This window comes from Hypanus sabinus, chromosome 3 (genome assembly GCF_030144855.1).
Source record: "Hypanus sabinus isolate sHypSab1 chromosome 3, sHypSab1.hap1, whole genome shotgun sequence".
NCBI lineage: Eukaryota > Metazoa > Chordata > Chondrichthyes > Myliobatiformes > Dasyatidae > Hypanus > Hypanus sabinus.
In genome coordinates this window covers 131751150-131774483 of record NC_082708.1, presented here as the reverse complement: position 1 = coordinate 131774483, position 23334 = coordinate 131751150, and the positions used below count along the sequence as shown (strand labels likewise).

Sequence of the window (23334 nt, the reverse complement as noted above, 5' to 3'; positions counted from 1 at the left end):
CAGTCTTTCTTCATATGAAAGTCCTGCCATCCCAGGAATCAATCTGGTGAACCTTCTTTGTACTCTCTCTATGGCAAGAATGTCTTTTCTCAGATTAGGAGACCAAAACTGCACCCAATAAATGCTAATGCCCTCATAATATAGCACTATTCTTGGTATGCACCGAGTATGGTATATGTGCCATAGGCACAATTTAGAACTTCCAAGGTTCTCTTAATGCCCAAACCACTGGATTAGATCAAATTGAATTTAGTCCCTGACTCCTTTAAATTAAGGAGGAACAATAAATGCTGGCCTTCTCCTGGTACCCATATCCTAAATAGAAATTACAACCAATACTCCCCATTCATGTTTTACAAAGATGTGTTTAGTGTCCCTTTATCTGAGATTATAATGACAAAAAACTATTCAGGTCTTAATTTAGAAAAAAAATATATAAATAAGGAATAATTGTGTTATGCAGAAAAGTTTAAGAGACTATTGCATGCACTACAATCACTGATGACTGAACCAAAGGTAGCAACAAAGTAGAATAGTTCATTATGCAGTTAAAGTAAAGAGAACTGGCATTCTTTATTATTGTCACATGTACCAAGACACAGTGAAGAATTCATTTTGCAAACTGTTCATACAGATCAAATTATTACATAGTGCATTGAGGTAGAACAAAGTAAAATAATAATGCAGAACAAAGTGTAACAGTTACAGAGAAAGTTCAATGCCAGCAAATAATAGGTAGCAAAATAGTTTGTGAGGTCAAGATCTATGAAAATGAATAAACAGTTCACATTTGACCCTTCTTCAGACCATAAGCAGCACTGGGGCCCCCAAAGATGACTGTATTCGCTCCCTTTCTGTTTACCCTGTAAACTCGGACTTTAGATACAACACTGAGGCATGTCATCTGCAAAAATTCTTTAATGACTCAGCATTAGTTGTGAGTTTAAAGAGAGGACAGGAGGATGAGTACAGGGCCCTTTTGGAGGACTCCATCAAATGGTGCAAGCTGAATCATCTGCAGCTCAACATCAGCAAGACAAAGGAGATGGTAATGGACTTTAGGAAGACTACGCCTGAACTGCTCCCTGTTACTATTGACGGTGAGGACCTACAAGTACCTGGGGTTGCAACTGGATGACAGTCTTGACTAGAGCACCAACACAGAGTCTGTGTACAACAAGGGCCAGAGTTGCCTCTATTACCTGAAGAGACTGAGGTCCTTTGGAGTATGCAGGCCTCTCCTTTACATATTCTACCAGTCTGGTGTCACCAGTACAATTTTCTATGCAGTGGTGTGCTGGGGCAATGCCATCAACACAGCTGACGCCAACCAGGTTCAATAAACTAATTAGAAAGGCTAACTCTGTTTTTGGAGTCAAGCTGAAGACACTGAGGCTGTGGTAGATCAAAGGACCCTATGGAACATCATGAATTCATGACAATTCTGGACAATGTTTCTCTCCCTCTACATGCCACCTTGGCTGAAGAGAACAACAGTTTTGGTAATAGATTAAGACAACTGCACTGCTCAAAAGGGCGCTATAAGAGGCCACTAGACTCTATAATGAGTCGATTTACAGCCAGGGAAGTGATGACCCCCTCTTGTTAGACTGTGTGAGGTAACTAATTTTTTTTTTAAAATTCTTTCTTACTTCTCTAATAATATTTGTATTCAGTGCACTTGTAATACTATGTGATCAATGAAGTATCTATCTATCTATCTACTTCCTCAGGAGTCTGCAGAGATTTGGCATGACATCAAATACTTTAACAAACTTCAATAGATATGTAGTAGAGGGTGGATTGATTGGCTACATCACAGCCTGGTATGTGAACACCAATTCCCATTAATGGAAATTCCTACTAAAGATAGTGGATTCAGCCCAGTTCATCACGGGTAAAGCCCTCCCAACAATTGACCACATCCACATGAAATGCTGCCGTAGGAAAGCGGTATCCCAAGATTTTCACTCTTTTCCTTGCTGCTGGCTTCAAGGTGGTACAAAATCCTCAGGACTTGCATCACCAGGTTCAAGAACAGTTGCTACCTCTCAACCATCAGTCTCTTGAGCAAAAGGGGATAACTACACTCACCTGCCTATCAATTGAGATTATCTCACTTTAAGGACTCTTTATCGCATTATCTCATATTCTCATTATTTATTGCTATTTATCTATATTTGCATTTGGACAGTTGTCTTTTGCACTCTACTTGATCCTTCAGTGACTCTTGTAATGGTGACTATTCTATGGATTTGGTGAGTATGCCGGCAGGTAAAAGAATCAGGGTTGTATGTGGCAACATACATGTACTCTGATAATAAAATTTACTCCAAACTGAGCCTAGCTTTATACCAACCAATTTATATACCTGTTGCAAAGTTAACATAGGTAATAAGTCTTCACTTCATACTAATATTTTATTTCAAATTAGTTATGTGAATTAAATAAATTTAAGAACTTTAAATTATTCTCATCCTTTTGAACTCTATATTAATTCCTTTGATCTGAGACATCTAAATGGATTCAGTGGGTAATGAGAGCAATGGGCTATCCAAAGGCCATCAAAGGGATCTGGGAAATTAGACTCACAAATAAAAAGCCTGAGGCCAATTAGCTGCACATGGATTCATCCTCTTCACAGAGGACAACAACATCAACACTGTAGCCTGACAGAGTATGGGGCTGAAAAGTTAATGTGACCACTGGCACAAAGGATTGCAGTGGTGAGTGGGAAGCAAAGGACAGATTGAACTTAATAGTAGTGAGGGTTCTCGAGCTCTCAACACCTTAAAAGCATGGATGAAAAATCTAAAAGAAAACAATTTATCAATTATGAGCTACAGAGTGTGCTTAATTAGATATCTATTGCTAACAGCAGAGTTAATAGTAACAACAGTTAATGATGTTTTTACTTATTTAACCTAGAATGCAAGATCTGTGAGCTTCTTGCAGCAATGCATTCAAATCCACATGGCTTTATTCCTGACAGGGAGCACAACAACCATATGCTCCCACAACTATATATTTGGGTCATGAGGTCAGGCCCAAAGGAAACTGTCCTTACCAAACATCCAGGTTAATCCCATTTTATTCTCCCTACATTCTCTTCGGATTGTCACCAAATTCTACCTCGTACACACTAGAAGCAATTTTCAACACCAACCCAAGTGATTTTTAGAATGCTGGAGGAAACAAGAAGAAGAAACCAACAAAGTCAAAAGGAAAAGAGTGCAAATTCCTGACAGTTGGCATCAGACATTAGGATTATACAGTTGGGTTGCAGGAGCCAAAAAGCAGCAGCTCCCTTAGCTGTAAATTCCAAACAACCAAAGTATTAAAGTGAAAATACACCAGGGAAATTAGAGAAACTGAATAGCACAATCACAGGCAGGGTATTCAATAGTACCTTTCGCTTTGCTGTTGGCTATAGGGTTGATTTCTTACCAACCTTCTGATACTCACTAACTAGTGCATGACAACACAATAGAGGCAGGCATCAATATTTGGCTACAAAGTACCCATGACTTAATCTGACTAAAAACAAAGAACATTCTTCATCTAACTGAGACATTGGCAAATGTGAGAAACTTCAAGTTTCCAAGTTTGACTGTCAGTCAAGAATTCTCAACTCTACAACCACCAACACCCAAGCATATAGCAAAATTCTGGTAGGGAGGTGGACTGGCCAAAAAAAAAATGAACAGGAAAGTGCCACCGCTGCATGTGCACAGGATGAAAATATTACTTTTGAGCTGGCATGTTAAGACTTATTTTACTTTAAGCTGTAATTTTCATATTGGGAGAAAAATATCACAGCTGAATGGAGAGACAGCAGAAAATTTTAGGTATATTGGCCAAAACTAGGGTATGAAATACAGTTTAAAGGAATCCAAATAGGCAGCATCACTTTTGAAAAGTTCTAACCCAGTGCAATGCCACAAAATTAAACATAATACATTTGTAGCATTCACTTTCTGAACCACAATTTGGTTAGGGAGCGAAGGATCACTATAAGTAATTAGATTTCTCCACAGCTTATGTAACGTATTGACCACCAAAACCTTATCAAGACAATTACATTTTCTTTTAAACTGCAATTTTTTTTTCCAAATTTTGTTTCAACATTGACATACAGTATCCCATTTTAGTCAGCCCACCCCCAAATTAATCAATTTGAAACTTCAAAGATCTCCAGAGAGATCCCAAAGCTACCATCTGAAGAATTTTGTTTTGCTAACTTGAGTCTGTGTGGAAAGCCACACCATATCTAAGGAAGCACCATATGCTTGATATACTTGCATGGGCATATTCAACTTTTGCTTATAGATTTAGCATGAGATGGAACTACAAAGGTGTAGTTGTTAAGCCAAATAGAGAGCAAATTAAATCTAATTTTCATTTCTACAATGATTGGGAGACCATAAATATCCTTAAATCTTCAAACAAGACCATTTATTATAGTGTCATGCCCACCTGGTTCACTTTTTCATGTAATCTAGTAACTTGAATGGTGCCTTACATAGTTTAAATATTTTTATTTCTTCATATCTAAATTGTGCTAAGTTTATTAGGCAAACCAAGAAGTTGAGGCCAGCTTTATAAGTTGCAGACCAGCTTTAAAAGAACACTCCTCAAAAGACTTGTTCCTGATAAACAATGTCATTGACACTGCTGCAACCATAAAAACAAGCAGACCACAAACTAAATGCTGGAGGAACTCAGCAGGCCAGGCAGCATCTATGGAAAAGAGTACAGTTGACTTTTCAAGCCGAGACCCTCCATCAGGATTGGAGAAAAAAAGATGAGGAGTCAGAGTTAGAGGGTGGGGGAGCGATGGGAAAAATATGAGGTGATAAATGAAACCGGGGAGTTTGGGGGAGGATGAGGTAAAGAACTGGGAAGTTGATTGGTGAAAGAGATACAGGGCTGGAGAAGGGGGTGGGAAATCACGATAATAGAGAAGGTAATGGATGGACACACCAGAATTGGAATGGGAAGTGGAATTAAAAAAGGTGGCCACTGGGAGATCCAGCTTTTTCTGGCGCGTAACTACTCAGCAAAGCAGTCTCCCAATCTCCGACTCCTCATCTTTTTTTCTCCAGTCCTGCTGAAGGGTCTCGGCCTGAAACGTCAACTGTACTCTTTTCAATAGATCCTGCCTGACCTGCTGAGTTCCTCCAGCATTTTGTGTGTGTTACTTGGATTTCCAGCATCTGCAGATTTTCTCATGTTTGTGAGGAAGCGACAAATTTCCACTGAACAGGCAAGAGTTTTCAAGTTTGCCCCCACAAAATCTCTTTGATCTTAAATGTATGGGTATTACACATCACTATACTATTGTTTTAAGAGAACAACCTTTTTCCAGTGCAAGTGATTTAATTTTCCCTGCAAAACCTTGTCTTAAGGTAGCTAAAGAAAACCACAAAAATGTCACACAGCTCAGCTACACCATCAGGCTCAAGGCGATAAAGGGATGCACAGTGTTCACTAATTACACCTTTAAATTGTAAAAGATGTTGAGAAGGCAGCTATAATGAAGGAAGCATACATAAAGACAAGAGATTCTGCAGGTGCTGGAAATCCAGAGTTACACACAAAGTTCTGGAAGAACTCATCACCTGTGGAGAGGAATAATTTCAGGCTCAGTCCCTTCATCAGGACTAGAAAGGAAGCGGGAAGAAGCCAGAATAAATCGGTTGGGGAAGGGGAAGAAGTACAAGCTGGAAGGTGATAGACCAGTTCAGGTAAGGGGGAAGGCAGGTGGGAGGGGTAGGGAGAAAAGGTAGTATGTGATCAATTTAGTTATGATTCACCCATTTTCTTAAAATATGAGAGAGTAATTAAAACAGTATTAAACTATGTGGGTACTTGCATTAATTGGTTAATCAGCTTCAATTCAAAATTTCATCATCTTGATGGCACACTTACTGCTTCTCAACAATCTGTCCAAGTAAAGTTGTGTGCTGACAGTTATGAAAAATGACCTTTGAGACTATAGCTCCTCCATTCTGCTTCCATATGAGGTAATCAAATTTCAAATGTGTTACAAGATGTTCCTGGCATTCATGGAAAATATCCATTTGTTGAAGTATAGTGTCGACTATCCTATTTAGGACAATTATTGTCTTTTAGAAATTAAACATTTCAGAATAATATTCTGTATTAAAATCTTTAAGTATCAATTCCAATAACACAGGAGCAACCATGCAAGCCCACCAGCCTGTTCTGTTATGAAACTAGATCATAGCTGTATTTTAATACCATCTATCTCCCACTGATATACATACAGGGCTAGCCTACTAACCATTCCTCACAATTTAACCCTTTTAGCATTAACATTCTAGTAATTCTGCAATGTAAACCTCCAAAGTCAACATGTACCATTCAAGATATTATTTCACAGTGCACAGATTTTCAACATTTGGAAAATAGCACTTGAGATGTTGATAGTGACCTGTAGATCATATTTCTGCAAGCCTGAAATTAAATTCTATACAATCACATCCTACATGTGAGACTGAAAATTATAACCCAGAATTTAATTCCAAATGTTTTGTTAATTGAAAGGTGATCAAAGGTTATTCCTTGTCAGCCTCCCGGCTCTGATGCATTTTATTTTGAAAATAGTGAATTTAAAATTTAATTTTGCTGGATGATAGTCTTTTTCGGAAGGGCAGCATTTATTACCTACACCTGATGACACACAGAAGGGGGTGGGAAGCTAACTTTATGAACTGCCTCAGCCTTCCAGTCCCATAACTATTTGGTAGAAAGCTCTGGGAATTAGTACTTTCAATAGTGAAGGAACAGCCATACCCTTCCAAGTCTGGATGTGTGTAACAGGAAAGGCAAGTTGGAGGTGATAGCATGTCCATGCACATAGTACCCCTTTCTTTCTTGGCTGTACAAGTCATGGCTTGGGAAGCCTCCTCGACCCCCCAGAATTGGGCAGCACAGTAGCGTAGTGGGTAACACAATACCTTACAGTACCAGTGATGCAGGTTCAATTCCTGCTATCGCCTGTAACGGGTTTGTACATCCTCTCTGTGACTACATGGATTTCATCCGGGTGCTCCAGTTTTCTCCGACAGTCCAAAGACGCAGATTGGTAGGTTGTTTGGTATTGCCAATTGTCCCATTGTTAGGCTGTGATTAAATTGAGGGACTGCTGGACAGTGCAGCTTGAAGGGCCTACTGTGTGCTGTACGTCAATAATAAAAGAATTGCCTAGGTAAGTCACTGGAATTCATCTTCCATGTGGCATATACTGCAACGGCAGCAGAGAAAAGAATGTTTAAGGCGAGAAAACTGCTCATACAGCACAGGTCATTTAGCCCACAATGTTCATGCCAACTACCAAAGAACCATCTATACTAATCTCAATTATCAGCATTTGGTCTGTAGTCTTCTGTATCTACCAATCAAACAGACTGCTTTTTGTGGATGGTGTTGGGCTTCATGTTTAGAGCTGCATTTGTACAGTCATAGGGAGAGTATCTATCATGCTCAACCTGTGCCTTATGAAGGGCAGAAAAGCTTTAGAAAAACAGATGGCGCAACCCCTTTGCAAGATACTCAGCTTCCAAACTGCCGTTGTACTTGGTGCAGCTTTGCACTGATCAACATTGACAACTCCCTCTCCATTCCAATCCGCCAAGACATTAATCAGAGGGGAAACGGGGGGAGGGCAATGTCAGGATACTGTACTCAGATTTCCTCTTACTGGAGATGGGCATTTTCTAACACTTTAGCAGTACAAATGTTAGTTGCTACTTATCAGCCCATTTCTGAACGTTCTTCAGCTCTTGTGTGCAGGCACAGATTGTTTTATTTAGAGGAATTACAAACTGAATTGTGCATAGTGTCAGCTTCAGCAAACATTCCCACTTTAAAATGGAAAAAAGGTCACTAATAAGACAGCTAAAGGTGGCTGGGATGAGATATGCCAAGATCAAGTCATCTTTGCATCCCTAAATTTCAGGATCTTTTTGAAGCACTATAAGGGAACTTGAACAATTCTTGAGTATTTTTTGAGTACCCCTATGTTAAATAGCTTTTTCCAATGTAATGCTGCTTTGTTCAAAATGTGTTACTTTGTTTTAAAATGTTTCCCATTGTTTCCTTCACACACACACAAATAAACTTGTCAGTTGAATTTTTTGACCTGCTTTTCCTAGTTCTATCCCTTTGCCCTTATCTTCATTCCCATATATTGGTCTAAAATCTTTTGTAGTGATCACTAGTTCTTTGCTGTTTCCTACCAAATGTTGGCCTTTCTTCCAGATCACGTTCCATTACTAAATACAGAATTAAGTATTATATATGGGGCAGATCAAGAAAGAAGTCACAGACACTTTGTGAAATGCAAATAATGATTGGAAGTACTTTTTAAAGCAATTTTTTGCCACATATCTATACTGGTATGGCTACACATTTCTTGTTATTTGAAATTTGTTTCAAACTGTTTAGTTAGAAATATCTCTTCTATATTTCATGGATAGCATATGGATATTTCTAACAAAGGCTCAATTTAATGACTAGTATTATCAGCCCTTAAAATTGCTTATGAAAGACCATCCTGCTGTTAAGTAGGGAGTTCCAGGGTACTCAAGTGAGAATGTAGGAATTGGAAAGGAACTTGCCATGAATGGCAGTCCAGTGTGTCTGTTACCTCTGCCTTTCTGTAAAGGAAAGACGGGTTGGGCAATGGCATTAGGAAAAGCTTGGTGAGATTCCGCAGTATACTTGCAGAAACCATGCAGAGCAATGAATGTGTCGCAGTGAGTGTTTAAGTTTGCCAGACTAGACGGCTGCTTTCTCATGCATGCAATCAAGCTTCTTGAATTTTTTCTCCCAAAAAGATTCATTATATTTCATTAATAACAAACAAGTTAACAATGTAACATAAGAAAAGTTCTGGCAAATCAAAAAGCAATTGGCTTGCAGTAATGGGCATTACAGCCCAGTAAGTTCCCTGTCAACTCAGCTGTCCAGAATGGTGATGGTGTGGGGCTCTCCCAAGTTAATGCCTCAAAATGTGGTATGTCCACAATCAAATTCTTTGTTGGAAATAAAAATAAGGTAGGGACAAGTAGAGCAACTATTGTGTGAGTGGACCAGTATTAGAGTGGGGAGACATGCTTCTCCTTTCTTCGTCAGTGCAGTTAGAATAGTTTCAGGTACTGTGTTATGTACATTGTGTGAGATGTGGGAGACCTCCAGCCTCCCAGTCAAACTCATCTGCACCAGGTACACTAAGCTGCAGCTCTGTGACCTTTAGCTCATACAGGAAACTGCAGAGGCAATATATTGAAGCTACAGTCACCCCGAAGTTGCAGGAGGCATCTGGGTAACTGTCTTGAGAGGGAAGGGAAATGGGCAGCCAGTCCAGAGTACCCCTGTGCCTGTTCCTCTCAAATAATAAGTTACCAACTTGGATATTATTAAGGGGGGGGGGGGTAACCTATCATGGGGAGCCACATCAACTGGATCTCTGGCACTGAGTGAGGTGCTATGGCTCAGAAGAGAAAGGGGGAGAAGAGGACTGCAATAGTGACAGAAGAATCCATAGTTAGACTACTAGACATGAGATTCTGTGGAATTTAAAGAGACACTCAAATGATACTTTGCCTCTCAGAGTCAGGAACATTAGATCTGGTCTAAAAGAGAAGGGTGAGGAGCCAGAAGTCTTGTACATATTGGCACCAATGATATTGGTAGAAAAAGAAAGGTGGTCCTGAATTGAGAACTTAGGGAGCTGGGTAGAAAGCTGAAAAGCAGGACTTCCAGGGTAATAATCTCTGGATGCTGCATGTGCCACATGTCAGTGACGGTAAAAAAAAAGGATGGTTTGGCAGATGAATTCCTGGCTGAGAAACTAGTGCAGGGGACAGGTCTTCAGATTTCTGGATCACTGGGATCTCTTCTGGGGACCATATGACCTGTGCAAAAGGGGCAGGGCACCCCTGAACCTAAGGAGGACCAACATCCTTGCTAGCAGGTTTACTAGAGCTGTTTGGTAAGGTTTAAACTAAATTGGCTGGGAATGGGAACCAGGGCAATGGGGCTGACAATGGTACAGTTTGTATACAACTAGATGTAGTGCACAGTAAGATTGTGAGGAAGGACAGTCAGATGAAAGGGCAAAATTGCAATCAGTGAGACTTCTACAACCAACAAGTAGTTTTAAATTATCCACATGTTCAAAGATTGGGCTCAAAGGCATTATAAACTCATTACCTGAAACACATGACAGAATGGGTCTTAGAATTAAAATTGAGAAATCAAGATGTACTTTGTCAAACTGCCTCTGCTGTACACTACCCAGCACAACAATAGAGTGCACAATGAGAGCTTAAAAACTGTGGACTATTTCCATATCCTGGCAGCCAGCTCTCAGCAAATGAAAACAACGATGACGAAATACAGCATCAACTTCATTGTGACAGCACACCTTTTGGCTGACGGAGAAAATAGTGATTTTTCATCCAAGGCATCAAAGCTGGCACAAAACTCATGGCTTACCCGGCAGCAATGAGACCTGCCTTCAAATGCTTCTCCATGGCTGTCTACAAGCAGACACCTCAAAATACCTTGGAGATGGCATCAAAACTGTTCCCTGCCAGTGGGTTTGGGGGGTTTTGTAGACCAGAAAATTAACAGTTGTATTCCCTCGGCATCAAGGCTCTAATTATTCAGCAGCCATATCCTTCCATTTGCTTGCACAACAGTAGACTCCTGAAACTAAATAGTTTCAATTTCCATCATGAAGAGGTTCTTAAAAGTCTTCTTGATCAAATGTAACATTGCCACTTTGTATTGATCTAGGAACCTTTCTGACATCTTGAGAACCTTGTATTCGTATATTAGCACAGAGAAGCTAAACATAAGCAATAGAAAAACAGAAAACCTACAGCACAATACAGGCTCTTCGGCCCACAAAGCTGTGCCGAACACCTCCCTACCTTAGAACTACCTAGGCTTTACCCTAGCCCTCAATTTTTCTGAGTTCCATGCAGCCATCCAGGAGTCTCTTAAAAGACCCTATCGTTTCCGCTTCCATGCCTGCCGCCGGCAGCCCATTCCATGCATTCACCACTCTCTGTGTAAAAAACTCACCCCTAAAATCTCCTCTGTACCTGCTTCCAAGCACATTAAAACCGTGCCCTCTCGTGTTAGCCATTTCAGCCCTGGGGCTGACTATCCACACGATCAATGCCTCTCATCATCTTATACACCTCTATCAGGTCACCTCTCATTCTGTCGCTCCAAGGAGAAAAGGCCGATTCACTCAACCTATTTTCATAAGGCATGCTCCCCAATCCAGGCAACATCCTTGTAAATCTCCTCTGCACCCTTTCTATGGTTTCCACATCCTTCCTGTAGTGAGGCAACCAGAATGGAGCACAGTACTCCAAGTGGGCTGACCAGGGTCCTATATAGCTGCAACATTACCTCTTGGCTCTTAAACTCAATCCCACAACTGATGAAGGCCAATGCACCTTATGCCTTCTTAACCAGAGTCAACCTGAATAGCAACTGAGTGTCCTATGGACTTGGACCCCAAGATCCCTCTGATCCTCCACACTGCCAAGCATCTTACCATTAGTACTATATTCTGCCATCATATTTGACCTACCAAAATGAACCACCTCACACTTTGCTGGATTGAATTCCATCTGCCACTTCTCAGCCCAGTTTTGCATCCTATCAACGTCCAGCTGTAACCCCTGACAGCCTTCCACACTATCCACAACACCCCCCAACCTTTGTGTCATCAGCAAATTTACTAATCCATCCCTCCACATCCTCATCCAGGTCATTTATAAAAATCACGAAGAGTAAGGGTCCCAGAACAGATTCCTGAGGCACTCCCCTGGTGACTGACCTCCATGCAGAATATGACCTGTCTACAACCACTCTTTGCCTTCTGTGTGGAAGCCAGTTCTGGATCCACTAAGCAATGTCCCCTTGAATCCCAAGTCTAGCCAGTTCTGGATCTACAAAGCAATGTCCCCTTGGATCCCATGCCTAAATGACTGAGTAAATGTACTGGCTCCCAAATGACAGATATTTGCCCAATCAAGCATCTCCTACCCCATCTATGACAGTCTCCATGTCCCACTCTAGCATATCAGACTTCTGAGATCCAAATATTTGGAATAGAAGCATGTCATCAACAGTCCAACAGATTGTCCAGGATGCAAATCACTAGTACTTTCAACTGGTACTTATAAAATACATTGGTAAAGGGGAACTAGAAGCTGAGACATCAGAAATGCATTCCAATGTCATGCATTTCCCTTTTAAACACAGACACAGAAGTGTTCAACAATAATTTCTAGAACTTAAGCCTGGTTTTATAAAGCATGTAGTTTGGATAATCTAAGAATATATTCAAAATATTTGTATGATATTTGGCAAACAATTAATTTGTACATAGTATAATTTCATTAAAATAACTGGAAATAAATAGCCAGTTGTTCAGTTTTTGAGGGAGGAATGCGACTGGAACGCAAGGCTAACACATGCTTTTTTTTTGAAAACTTTTTTATTGCATTTTTAAGTGGTTACAGAGTAAAGTGTGGGAAAAAAATATAACCCTTCCCCCTCCCCTTAACCCCTCCCCCCTAACTTCCCTATAGAAAAAAAGAGAAAAAGAAAAAAAAAGCAAGAGTGCCTGGTTGTTGGAAGATCTCCACATGCTCCATGGAGTTCGTAATAACTTTAGTATATATATTTATTTCTTTCCCCAAGTAACCAATTGTTTCATCTTCAGAGCACCTATATATTTAGTCCTGTCTTTTGTAAATAAGGGCACGAAATTTTCAAAAATGTTTCATATTTATCTCTTAAATTATAAGTAATTTTTTCTAATGGAATACAGCCATAAATTTCTATCTTCCAACAATCTATACTTAAATATGTATCCGATTTCCAAGTAACTGCAATAGCCTTTTTGGCTACTGCCAGTGCAATTTTTATGAATTCTTTTTAAATAAAGATTTCCTGATACTTTTTCTATGTCTACCTGCACAACAGATGGGTCTTGACAGCAACGTTTCATTTGAAAAACAGCACTTCTAAAAATAAGGCACTTATTCACTACTGACGAGGAGTGCTACAGATTGTGTTGCATGCCTCAGTCTGTATTGACATTATGTTTTTAAACTGGCATTGAACCATATCACAAAACCACAATACTCTAAAATCAAAAGTTTTATCAGTGAAAAATGTGTACGTAGTTTCTTTACTGGTGAAATACAGGGCACACTGCGGAAGCTTCATCTGGGACGCTTTGTTCTTTAATACATTTCATTGTCAGTTAGATGAGTATTAAATTCTGGAGCTGAAATCTATATGAAAGCGTCAACATTGATAAAATATGCATTTTTGCTGGTTGTAGATTTGATAAATGCTGGTAGTTTAATTGGAATTTCATGAATAATTTTCTCATGGGACAAGGAAGGAAATGGTAAAAAAAAATAACTTGGATACTTGTGTGAACCTTATGGGACAAAAGTAGTAATTCTACTTCTTGCGTGTCCATACCATTACCAATCATTACTGCTGATGATGCAATTACACTGGCTCACCCAAGAAAAAGATTCAAGTGTCACTCACACAAAAATTTGTTTTGTTTGATCCCAGATATCCCTTCAAGACAGTTCCTGGCAGGTAGGGTAATCTTTGCTTGACTCCCAAATATTGTTTCTTTGAAACTTGCATATTTGGCTTAGTTAATTGGAGGAGGCAAGTGCAAGGAGCAAGCGTGACCTCCATCTCCAGCAAACATATATTAAAATCTATAGGTATTCAGCTAACAATTATTTAAGTAAAACTTCAAACTGCCTCACCAAGTTACATACAGTCATAAGGTACAAAGAAAATTGAAAGAAAGAATCTCAATATTCTATTTAAAAACAATTGTCCTGTCAATTCATCTCATCACTGACAAGATTAACATCCCAAACAACTGCAGAGGTTGGTCCTAACAAACCACATGATCATGCACTTTTTTAAGACCCTAAGACCACAAGGTAGAGGAGCAGAATTAGGCCATTTGGCCCATAGAGTCTGCTCCACCATTTCATCATGGCTGATCCAATTTTCCTTTCAGCCCAATTTCCTGCCTTCCCCCTGTATCCCTTCATGCACTGACCAGTCAATAATCTAGCAAAATCTGACTTAAATATACAATAAAGACTTGGCATCCACAGCTATTTACGGCAATGAATTCCACAGATTTGCCACTCTGACTAAAGAAATTCTTCCTCATCTCTGTTCTAAAAGGATGTCCCTCTATTCTCAGGCCATGTCCTCTGGTCTTAGACACTCACACCATAGGAAAAATCATTTGCCCATCCACTCTATCAAGGCATTTCTCCATTTGATAGGTTTCAATTAGGTCACCACTCATTCTTCTAAATTCCAGTCAATACAGGCCCAGAGTCATCAATTGCTCTTCATATAACAAGCCGTTTATACCTGGAATCATTTTCATGATCCTCCTTTGCACCCTCTCCAGTTTCAGCACAGCCTTTCTAAGATAAGGGGCCCAAAACTACACACAATACTCCAAATGAGGCCTCACCAGTGCTTTCTAAAGTCGCAACATTGCATCCTTGTATTTATATTCTAGTCCTCTTGAATCTTGCCTGAAAACTTATTAAAATTTGTCAATACAAATTTTAAGATACAATTGACAGCACAAAGACACGCCTAACAGACCTGATGCTTCACAGCTCAAACTACCTAGTTTAAACCTGATCAACTGGTAAGTTAACTGGCTATCATAAATTATCCCCTTATGTATAAATGGGTGGTTGAGTCTGGAGAGAGCTGATAAGATGCAGAGAAAATAAATAGGGTTAGTACAGACTGGAAGGGCTGAAGAACCAGTTTCAACATTCTGTAGTCAAACTTACCTTTGCAACAGTATTGGTTTAATCAAATAGCAGAGTGAGGTTGCCAAAGGAGCAAAAGCCCACACTTCAAGTGGAAAAATTGGAAACCAAGATGTGATTTAAAAGTTACACTCAAAATTCTGTAGGAACTCAGCAGGTCAGGCAGCAACTATGTAAAGGAATAAAGAATCGATATTTCTGGCTGAGATCCTTCATCAGGACTGAAAAGGAAGGGGGAAAGAAGCCAGAATGAGAAGTTGGGGGAAGGGGAGGAATGCAAGCAGGTGGAAGGAGGAGGGCAATCAGGTGGAGGGAGGGAAATGAAGTGAGAAGCAGTGAGGGCTAGGTGGGAAAGGTAAAGGTTGAAGAAAATGGAATCTGATATAAGAGAGTGGACTGCTTGGAAAAAGGGAAGGAGGAATAGCACCATAGGGAGGCGACAGGCAGGCAAGGGAAAGAGAAGGGCTAAGGAAGAGTCAGAATGTTTAATGGAAAAGGAGAGGAAAGGGGGGAAAATTACCAGAAGAGAGAGAAATTAATTGTCATGCCATCAGGTTGGAGGCTACCCAGACAGAATATGAGCTGTTTCTGCTCCAACCTAAGTGTCGCTTCACTGTGGCAGTAAAGGCAGCCATGGAACAACATGTCGGAATGGGAATGGGCAGCAGAATTAAAATGGTTGGCCACCAAGAACTACTGCTTGTTGCAGACAGAGCAAAGGTGCTCAACAAAGCAGTTGCCCAATCTACGTAGGGTCTTACCAATTGTAGAGGAAAGAGGTGAATGGGCAGGTGTAGCACTTCTTCCATTTGCAAGGTTAAGTGCTAGGAGGGAAATCAGTAGGAAGAGACAAGTTGACAAGGCAATCGCGGACAGAGAATCCCCTGTGGAAAGCAGAGTGTGTGCAGGGAAGGGGAGAGTGTGGAAGGGAAGAGAGGGGGATGTGAAGATATGTTTGGTAATAGGATCCCATTGAAGATGATGGAAGCTGCGGAGAATGATGTAAACACAAAGTACACTGCAGATGCTGTGGTCAAATCAACATGTACAAACAAGCTGGATGAACTCAGCAGGTCAGGCAGCATCCGTTGAATTGAGAGGTCAACGTTTTGGGCCGAGACCCTTCGTCAGGACTGAAGGGGGGCAGGGTCCACTGGTATCTTCTATAAACCCAATGACTCCTATAACTACCTTGATTATACCTCTTCCCACCCTGCCAAATGTAAAAAAAATGCTGTTCCCTATTCCCAGTTCCTCCGTCTCATCTGCTCCCAGGTTGATGTGAGAATGGTGAGCTGGATGTAGAAACTCAAGGGGTGGTAGCTAAGAAGAGGAACTCTACCTCTGTTAAGGCTTTGGGAAGATGGGATAAGGGTGGATGTCTGGGAAATGGAGAAGTTGTGGGTGAGGACAGCATTAACGGTACAGGAAAGAAAACCCCATTCTTTGGAGGAGGACATCTTTGATGTTCTGCATAGGAAACCATCATCCTAAGAACAGATGCAGCAGAGACAGAGATTTTGAAGGTTTAGATACTTGAGTCTCAATTTAAAAAAAAACACCAAACCAATAATGTGACCATTTATTTTTGGTCGCATTATTGGTTCCCATAGAGACAAAAAAATACAATGACATGTTTGATTGATAGGCAGTTAATTAAGTGTACCTAATTTAACTTCCAACAATTTGCAGAAACTATCATCCTTGAACAGTAATGTAAAAACTAGCTTTTCTGTAGTACGATAACTCTACAAATACAGAAAATATAATTTGCACCAGAAGAACTGCATTGAAAATGCACAAATCCTTTCAAAGTAAAATTTTACTCATGACCTTTACCTGTCTTAATTCAAAAGTACTTGGGCAAGGAGTTTTAATGAAAAATTTTCAAGTTGGAATACTAGATCTTTTTACCGCTACAGACTCTTAGTATTTACATCAATTTCTGTTTATATTAACACACCTACAATCATTTCAGCAGCTGGAAATTATTACATGATAGAACTAAACAAGTTCCAAGAACATGCTTATGATGTGTACTACGAAACAAACCTGACAATTATCTATCCGTATTTTACAAGATATCATTATCATATTCCAATATTTGGCAAATTACTACAAGTTAATCATTCTGAGTACTTCAACATCGACCATAATACAATACCTCTCAGTTACTTAATCGAGAGGAACAAGATTTTACTTACAAAGGGTGACTCAAACTCATCCCAAACAGGACAAAAAGCCGAAAATAAATTTAGCTACCAGAGATCTCCGGAAAAAAGTTTCTCTTCCCACACCCCCTCCAAGAATTTAATGCTCTTTTAAATAAGTGGAGTCACATTTCAATTACCACATAATGTTTCAACATAAACATTCAGTTGCTTTCCTCTAAAAATATTAAAAGCTCCAGCTTGTAATATTAAAGTGCTTTCAGTGATTTGATCTGAAATGAATCATTGTACTATAACACAACATTACTTTTCAAAAAGATGACAATGCAGAAAAAATTGCTTAGGACTGAAACTTTCATTTTTGCACATCCTGCAATTAGTTCAATGACCTGTAGTAATAACTAATGTTCTTATAGCAAAAAGCTATATAAAATTACTTAAACCACATGACAGAATGGGGTGGGGGTGGGGAAGAGGAGAATCACCATCTGCATGATTCCTTATAAAATGAAACTTTATTTTCAGTGCTGGTTGAGGAACACACCAGCAGCAAATGAAATAATGAACATAAAAAATCCATTAAAAAAAAATTTGTTATTTCTTTAACAAAAAAGTGTGGGAATAAAAAATTATTCTCATTTGTCACCAATTAAAAATAAAATGCATTAGTCTTATATAATAAGCAACCATCAACTTAGGAATATACTGAAAAGAGCATATGGTGTTCCATAAATGTACAGTTCAATTTTCCCTAATCACTCAAAACATTTGCAAACTTTTTAAACAAAATCTTACTGACTTGACTTTTGGATACTTTCAAGAAACTGAATGCCACACATTGCCAACAATAGGATTCTAGACATTGAAAAAAAATACAGGATTTGAGTCTCTGAAAGTTGTTAATTTAAATTTTTGACAATGCAATTCACCATAGTGTTTCATCTTCAATTTAAATGATCAGTCTATCTCAGATATATTTAATAAGGTTGAACATAAATTAAGTTTCTTTCAGCTTGGCAGGGCATCCAAAATTAACTCAAATATTGCCAATTTAGCAACATTCACTTTCAAGAAAACATTTTTACTTAAGTACTCAACAGATTAAATAACAATTAGCATATTAGGGTTAATAACAGCTTCAGAAGCAGCGTTTTAATATAGTGTCTGTAATGCACCAAATCAGAACATTAATTCTTGACATATATTTATGAAGATGACCTAAAGTTTGTACAAAAGAATTCAGATTTTAAGAGAACGTGGTAATGTAGAACCCCTGATGACCCTTGACTGCAAGTGCAAGATTCCCCAAACCATACTAGGTATGGAGAAGTTATATAACAAATGCTATAGGACGAGGCCGCAATTATAAAAAGAACCCGAGTTAAAAATCAGCTCATTTCTTTTAACTCTATTCTACTGCACCAACACTGTACAGGAATGCAAGGTTGAAAATATTATGTAAGAACTGAACACCAAATTATTCAGTAAACTAAGGGAATGCATTCCACTTCCACGCCAACGTTTTTAGGAAGATGGGGGAAGGTGGCGGATATGATGGTTCCTAGTCATATAAATACAATTACCAGCTTCTCCCAATCTGTCAATCAGTATGCATCCTCAATCTCCCTTCAAACCAGCTCACCTGCATGAGGCATCGTGATAGTCTCATTGACGTTGCTAGCACCCAAGTTGTAAATGACTACAGCGGATGCATTCTGCCTGACAGCATGCCAGATTTTCTCCTTGTAAGTACAGTTCCCTTTGGGTATGACTGCGATCCAACCCTTGGTGGCAGCGGCGGCGGGCACCTGAAACTTAGCCTGAGGGTCACACGCCAGCCTGTCGTGGTGAGCGGGCAGTGCCAGCAATCCCCCGGCGTCCTGCTTGAGCGAATGCTGCCCGTAACGGCCGCACTCGCTCTTCTCCGACTTCCACTCCGAGGTGGCCGGTTCCACGTACGTGATGTTGACGAAAGCAGTGTACCATTCCTCTTTTTCCGCCACCGTGAAGTCCAGGCACAATAAATGCACGAAGCAGAAAGAAAGCAGCCATGTTGAGAGAGCCAGACTGCGGCAGGCTTGCACCAGAGACATGGGCATTACTAATAACGATTCAGTTACAATAATGAAAGGCTATTTGCTGGTCTCTCGCGCACCTTCCTCCTAGGCTTCCTTCACCTTTCTCTTTAATGCAGTCGAGTTGAGTGAAGGGAACCCCCTTTCAGATCGTTTTGTTTTTGTTCTTGTAAGATGCTGCTCGCCAGGCAGTGGAAGGCGAGCGTTGTTTAAACAAAATGCATTGTTTGTTTGTCCCTTAAATAAACGCTTTAGACGGAGATGCAGTACGTTGAATGGATTGGTAGATCAGCCGATGCACCTTTCCCCGACTCCTGCCTCTCAGTGGAGCTGCTGCCGTCGCTGGCAGTCGGCTCGATATTGCAGGACCATCATGATGCCGATGATACAGCGTCGCTGGACACAGCCGCCGCTCCTTCGCCCCTCAGGCAGACGGCGGCGAGTTCTTCGGCAGCCAAGCGGGGAGTACACACGCAGAAAATTGGATAAAAAGCGCCACCAGCTGCAAAGCTCCAGAACCGCCGCTCCGGTGCTTTACATTTGCAGGCCCCAGCTTCATGTGCCTCTCCCGTCTCCCTGGAGACCGAGACCGGCCCGTCAAAAGAAATGATCTTCGCAGGATGGGTGTTAGAGTGCTGACGCAATCACGTAAAACCGGCGCGTGGAGGGGGTGGGGAGTTCGGGTTCCGATGTTCCATTATGACATCATCATACAGCTCCTCGACCACCGTTGCGGACGGATGCGGCACGAACAACTCAGTTCCTTTTTGTTTATGCTCCCTTATTCGAGGTGTTACAAAACTCTTAAGACTTCATTTCCGTCGATTGCGGTTCATTCGGAGTGACAACAGTTTTTGTTTAGTTCGTAAACGAATTATTCTATGTAGACATTCTTAAAACTAAACGGCTTGAGAAAAATTTATATCTATATAGTTAATGTCAAGTTCTCTCGATAGTTCGTTGAATTTGTTAATTTTCGCGAAAATTTTAGCAAATGTCGTTTCTAGCCTTGAGTGCAAACACTAGTCATTTCAGCCTACTGCACAATGTTGCTCTTTCGCTCAGATATATGGCCGCTTGGAATCTCGGCTGCGCGTGATTTCATCGGTGGATCAATCAGTACTTAAGCCACTTAACCCAATTAGTTCGAGGATGCGCAGCAATTCTATTCAATTTGCTCAGTTTGACCTATGTCCTTGATATCTTCACCTAGCACAAATGCATTGAACATAATCTTACTACAAGATTTACAGCCTTTTGAAGCGAGTACATTACAGATATCTGGCTCCCGTCGTGTTGACAAAGTGTTTCCTGATTTCATTTACCTAATACTTTGCCAAATTACTTTTTGTTCTTGTACCTCCACCAGAGGAAATACCTTCTTTCTATCTTATCCTATATTTGCTCCAAATATTTTGATTAAATCGTTCCATAAAGTTTCTAATCATAGGCAAATACAACTGATGTTTATGCAACTATCCTTATAACATAAAACCCTGCTATCTGCAACATACTGAAAAGCCTGAGCATATAGACATTAAGAAAGAGGATGTTCTGGAGCTTTTGGAAAGCATCAAGTTGGATAATTCACTGGGACTGTACCCCAGGCTACTGTGGGAGTCAAGGGAGGAGACTGCTGAGCCTCTGGTAATGATCTTTGCATCATCAATGGGGGTGGGAGAGGTTTTGGAGGATTGGCGGGTTGTAGATGTTGTTCCCTCCTTCAAGGAAGGGTTTAGAGATAGCCCAGGAAATTATAGACCAGTGAATCTTACTTCAGTGGTTGGTAAGTTGATGGAGAAGCTCCTGAGAGCCAGGATTTATGAACATTTGGAGAGGCATAATATGATTAGGAATGGTCAGCAAAGCTTTGTCAAAGGCAGGTTGTGCCTTACGAGCCTGATTGAATTTTTTGAGGATGTGACTAAACACATTGATGAAGGTAGAGCAGTAGATGTAGTGTATATGGATTTCAGCAAGGCATTTGATAAGGCATCCCATGCAAGGCTTATTGAGAAAGTAAGGAGGCATGGGATCTAAGGGGACATTGCTTTGTGGATCCAGAACTGGCTTACCCACAGAAGGCAAAGAGTGGCTAGAGACAGGTCATATTCTGCATGGAGGTCGGTGACCAGTGGTGTGCCTCAGGGATCTGTTCTGGGACCTCTATGATTTTTATAAATGACCTGGATGAGGAAGTGATGGGTTAGTAAATTTGCTGATGACACAAAGGTTGGGGGTGTTGTGGATAGTGTGGAGGGCTGTTAGAGGTTACAGTGGGACACTGACAGGATGCAAAACTGGGCTGAGAAGTGGCAGATGGAGTTCAACCTAGACAAGTGTAAAGTGGTTCATTTTGGTAGGTCAAATGGTGGCAGAATATAGTATTAAAGGTAAGATTTTTGGCAGTATGGAGGATCAGAGGGATCTTGGGGTCCGAGTCTGAAGGACACTCAAAGCTGCTGCACAGTTTGATTGTGTGGTTAAGAAGGCATACGGTGTATTGGCCTTCATCAACCATGGGATTGAGTTCAAGAGCTGAGAGGTAATGTTACCGCTATATAGGACCCTGGTCAGACCCCACGTGGAGTACTGTGCTCAGTTCTGGTCACCTCACTAGGAGAAAGATGTGGAAATTATAGAAAGGGTGCAGAGGAGATTTACAAGGATGTTGCCAGGATTGGCAAGCATGCATTATCAGAATAGGTTGAGTGAACTTGGTCTTTTCTCCTTGGAGCAATGGAGAATGAGAGACGACCTGATAGAGGTGTATAAGATGGTGACAGGCAATGATCATGCAGATAGTCAGAGGCTTTTTCCCAGGGTTGAAATGGCTAACACAAGAGGACATCGTTTTAAGGTGTTTGGAAATAGGTACAGAGGAGATGTCAGGGGTAAGTTCTGTCCACAGAGTGGTGAGTGTATGGAATGGGCTGCTGGCGACGGTGCTGGAGGCAGATATAGTGAGGTCCTTTAAGAGGCTCCTGGATAGGTATATGGAGCTCAGAGAAATAGAGGGCTATGGGTAACCCAACATAATTTCTAAAGTAAGTACATATTCGGCACAGCTTTGTGGGCCAAAGTGTCTGTATTGTGCTGTAGGTTTTCCATGTTTCTATACTTTCCAAAGTTCTGTAGGATCAAATCATCTCTTAACCTTGTCATTCCAGCTCTCTTGAGATGGAAGCTAGCATTCATATGACATTTTGATTATTCAAATCCAAATGCAAATCTTGATACTCCATCAGACATTATTTGTAGCACTTATAACTCTATTAATTTTCCTTTGTAGAACAACTGGTCTTGGTTGTCTGTCACTTCCGACAATGACACTTGTCTATGCAGCTCATCAATTGTGCATTTTAAGGTGACTCTGCAGTCCGATTCTAGAAAGGCATGAGTGTTGATAGTGTTACGAACCCCGTAACTGGGTTACTTACCAGCAAAGATAGAGGCGTCCATTGGAGTCTGGTGATACTATTTTTAATAACAAAGATACACAAAAATAATATCAATGCAAATATACAGATAATATACGTCATCAATACTAAACCTAAAAGTGTGGGTATAATAATAATCAATAAGAAATAAGTGTAACTCCCTGGGTCGCCTCAGGCTCGCTCAGCTCGTTCTTGTCTAGGGGGAGCAGCCTTCGGCCCCGCCAAACTGGGTAATCAGCTGGTGTGGATGCTGTGTGATGTCCCCGCCTCACCCAAAACCAGACAGTACACCATATGCGATTAAATGAGTACAATTTATAAAGGTTACTATAACTAAGTGATTAATAACGATACAGTATATATGTAGAGAAAATTAAAGAAAAGGCGCCAAACTTATCAAAGTCCAAACCACTTCGCGCACAACCGTTGGAGCTCAATTACTGAAGTCTTCTGGCCACCATTCGATCCCCTCCGAACTCCTTGACTCGCAGCTCAGGACCCTCCGAACTCCTCGACTCTCCAAACAGCTCAGGACCCTCCGAGTGGTCAACCAAGCACATCTAGCTTCATCCCCCCCCCCCCTCCTCGAAGAATCTCCCGGCCTCGGACCCCCCTTTGGGGTCCGATCCTCGCCCAGCTTAGAGCATTACGTCCTCTCTCTCGACCCCCTCGCGCCGATCTGCCCAAAAGCCCATCAACAAAAGCTTACAGACTCAGAAGAAAGAACATTAATCCCCAT

The 23334-nt window shown here is 40.7% G+C and overlaps 1 protein-coding gene across 1 annotated transcript in view; it reads right to left on the bottom strand.

Annotated features, from left to right (window-relative positions):
* The window catches only part of rnf150a (ring finger protein 150a), a 104467-nt gene extending 84441 nt beyond the window's left edge, over nucleotides 1–20026 (bottom strand). Inside the window, exon 1 of the mRNA XM_059965154.1 lies at nucleotides 18723–20026. Within this exon, the coding sequence (XP_059821137.1) occupies nucleotides 18723–19179 (457 nt within the window). The 5' untranslated portion in view covers nucleotides 19180–20026. The remainder of the gene's footprint in view (nucleotides 1–18722) is intronic.
* Between the last annotated feature and the right edge of the window lie 3308 nt (nucleotides 20027–23334).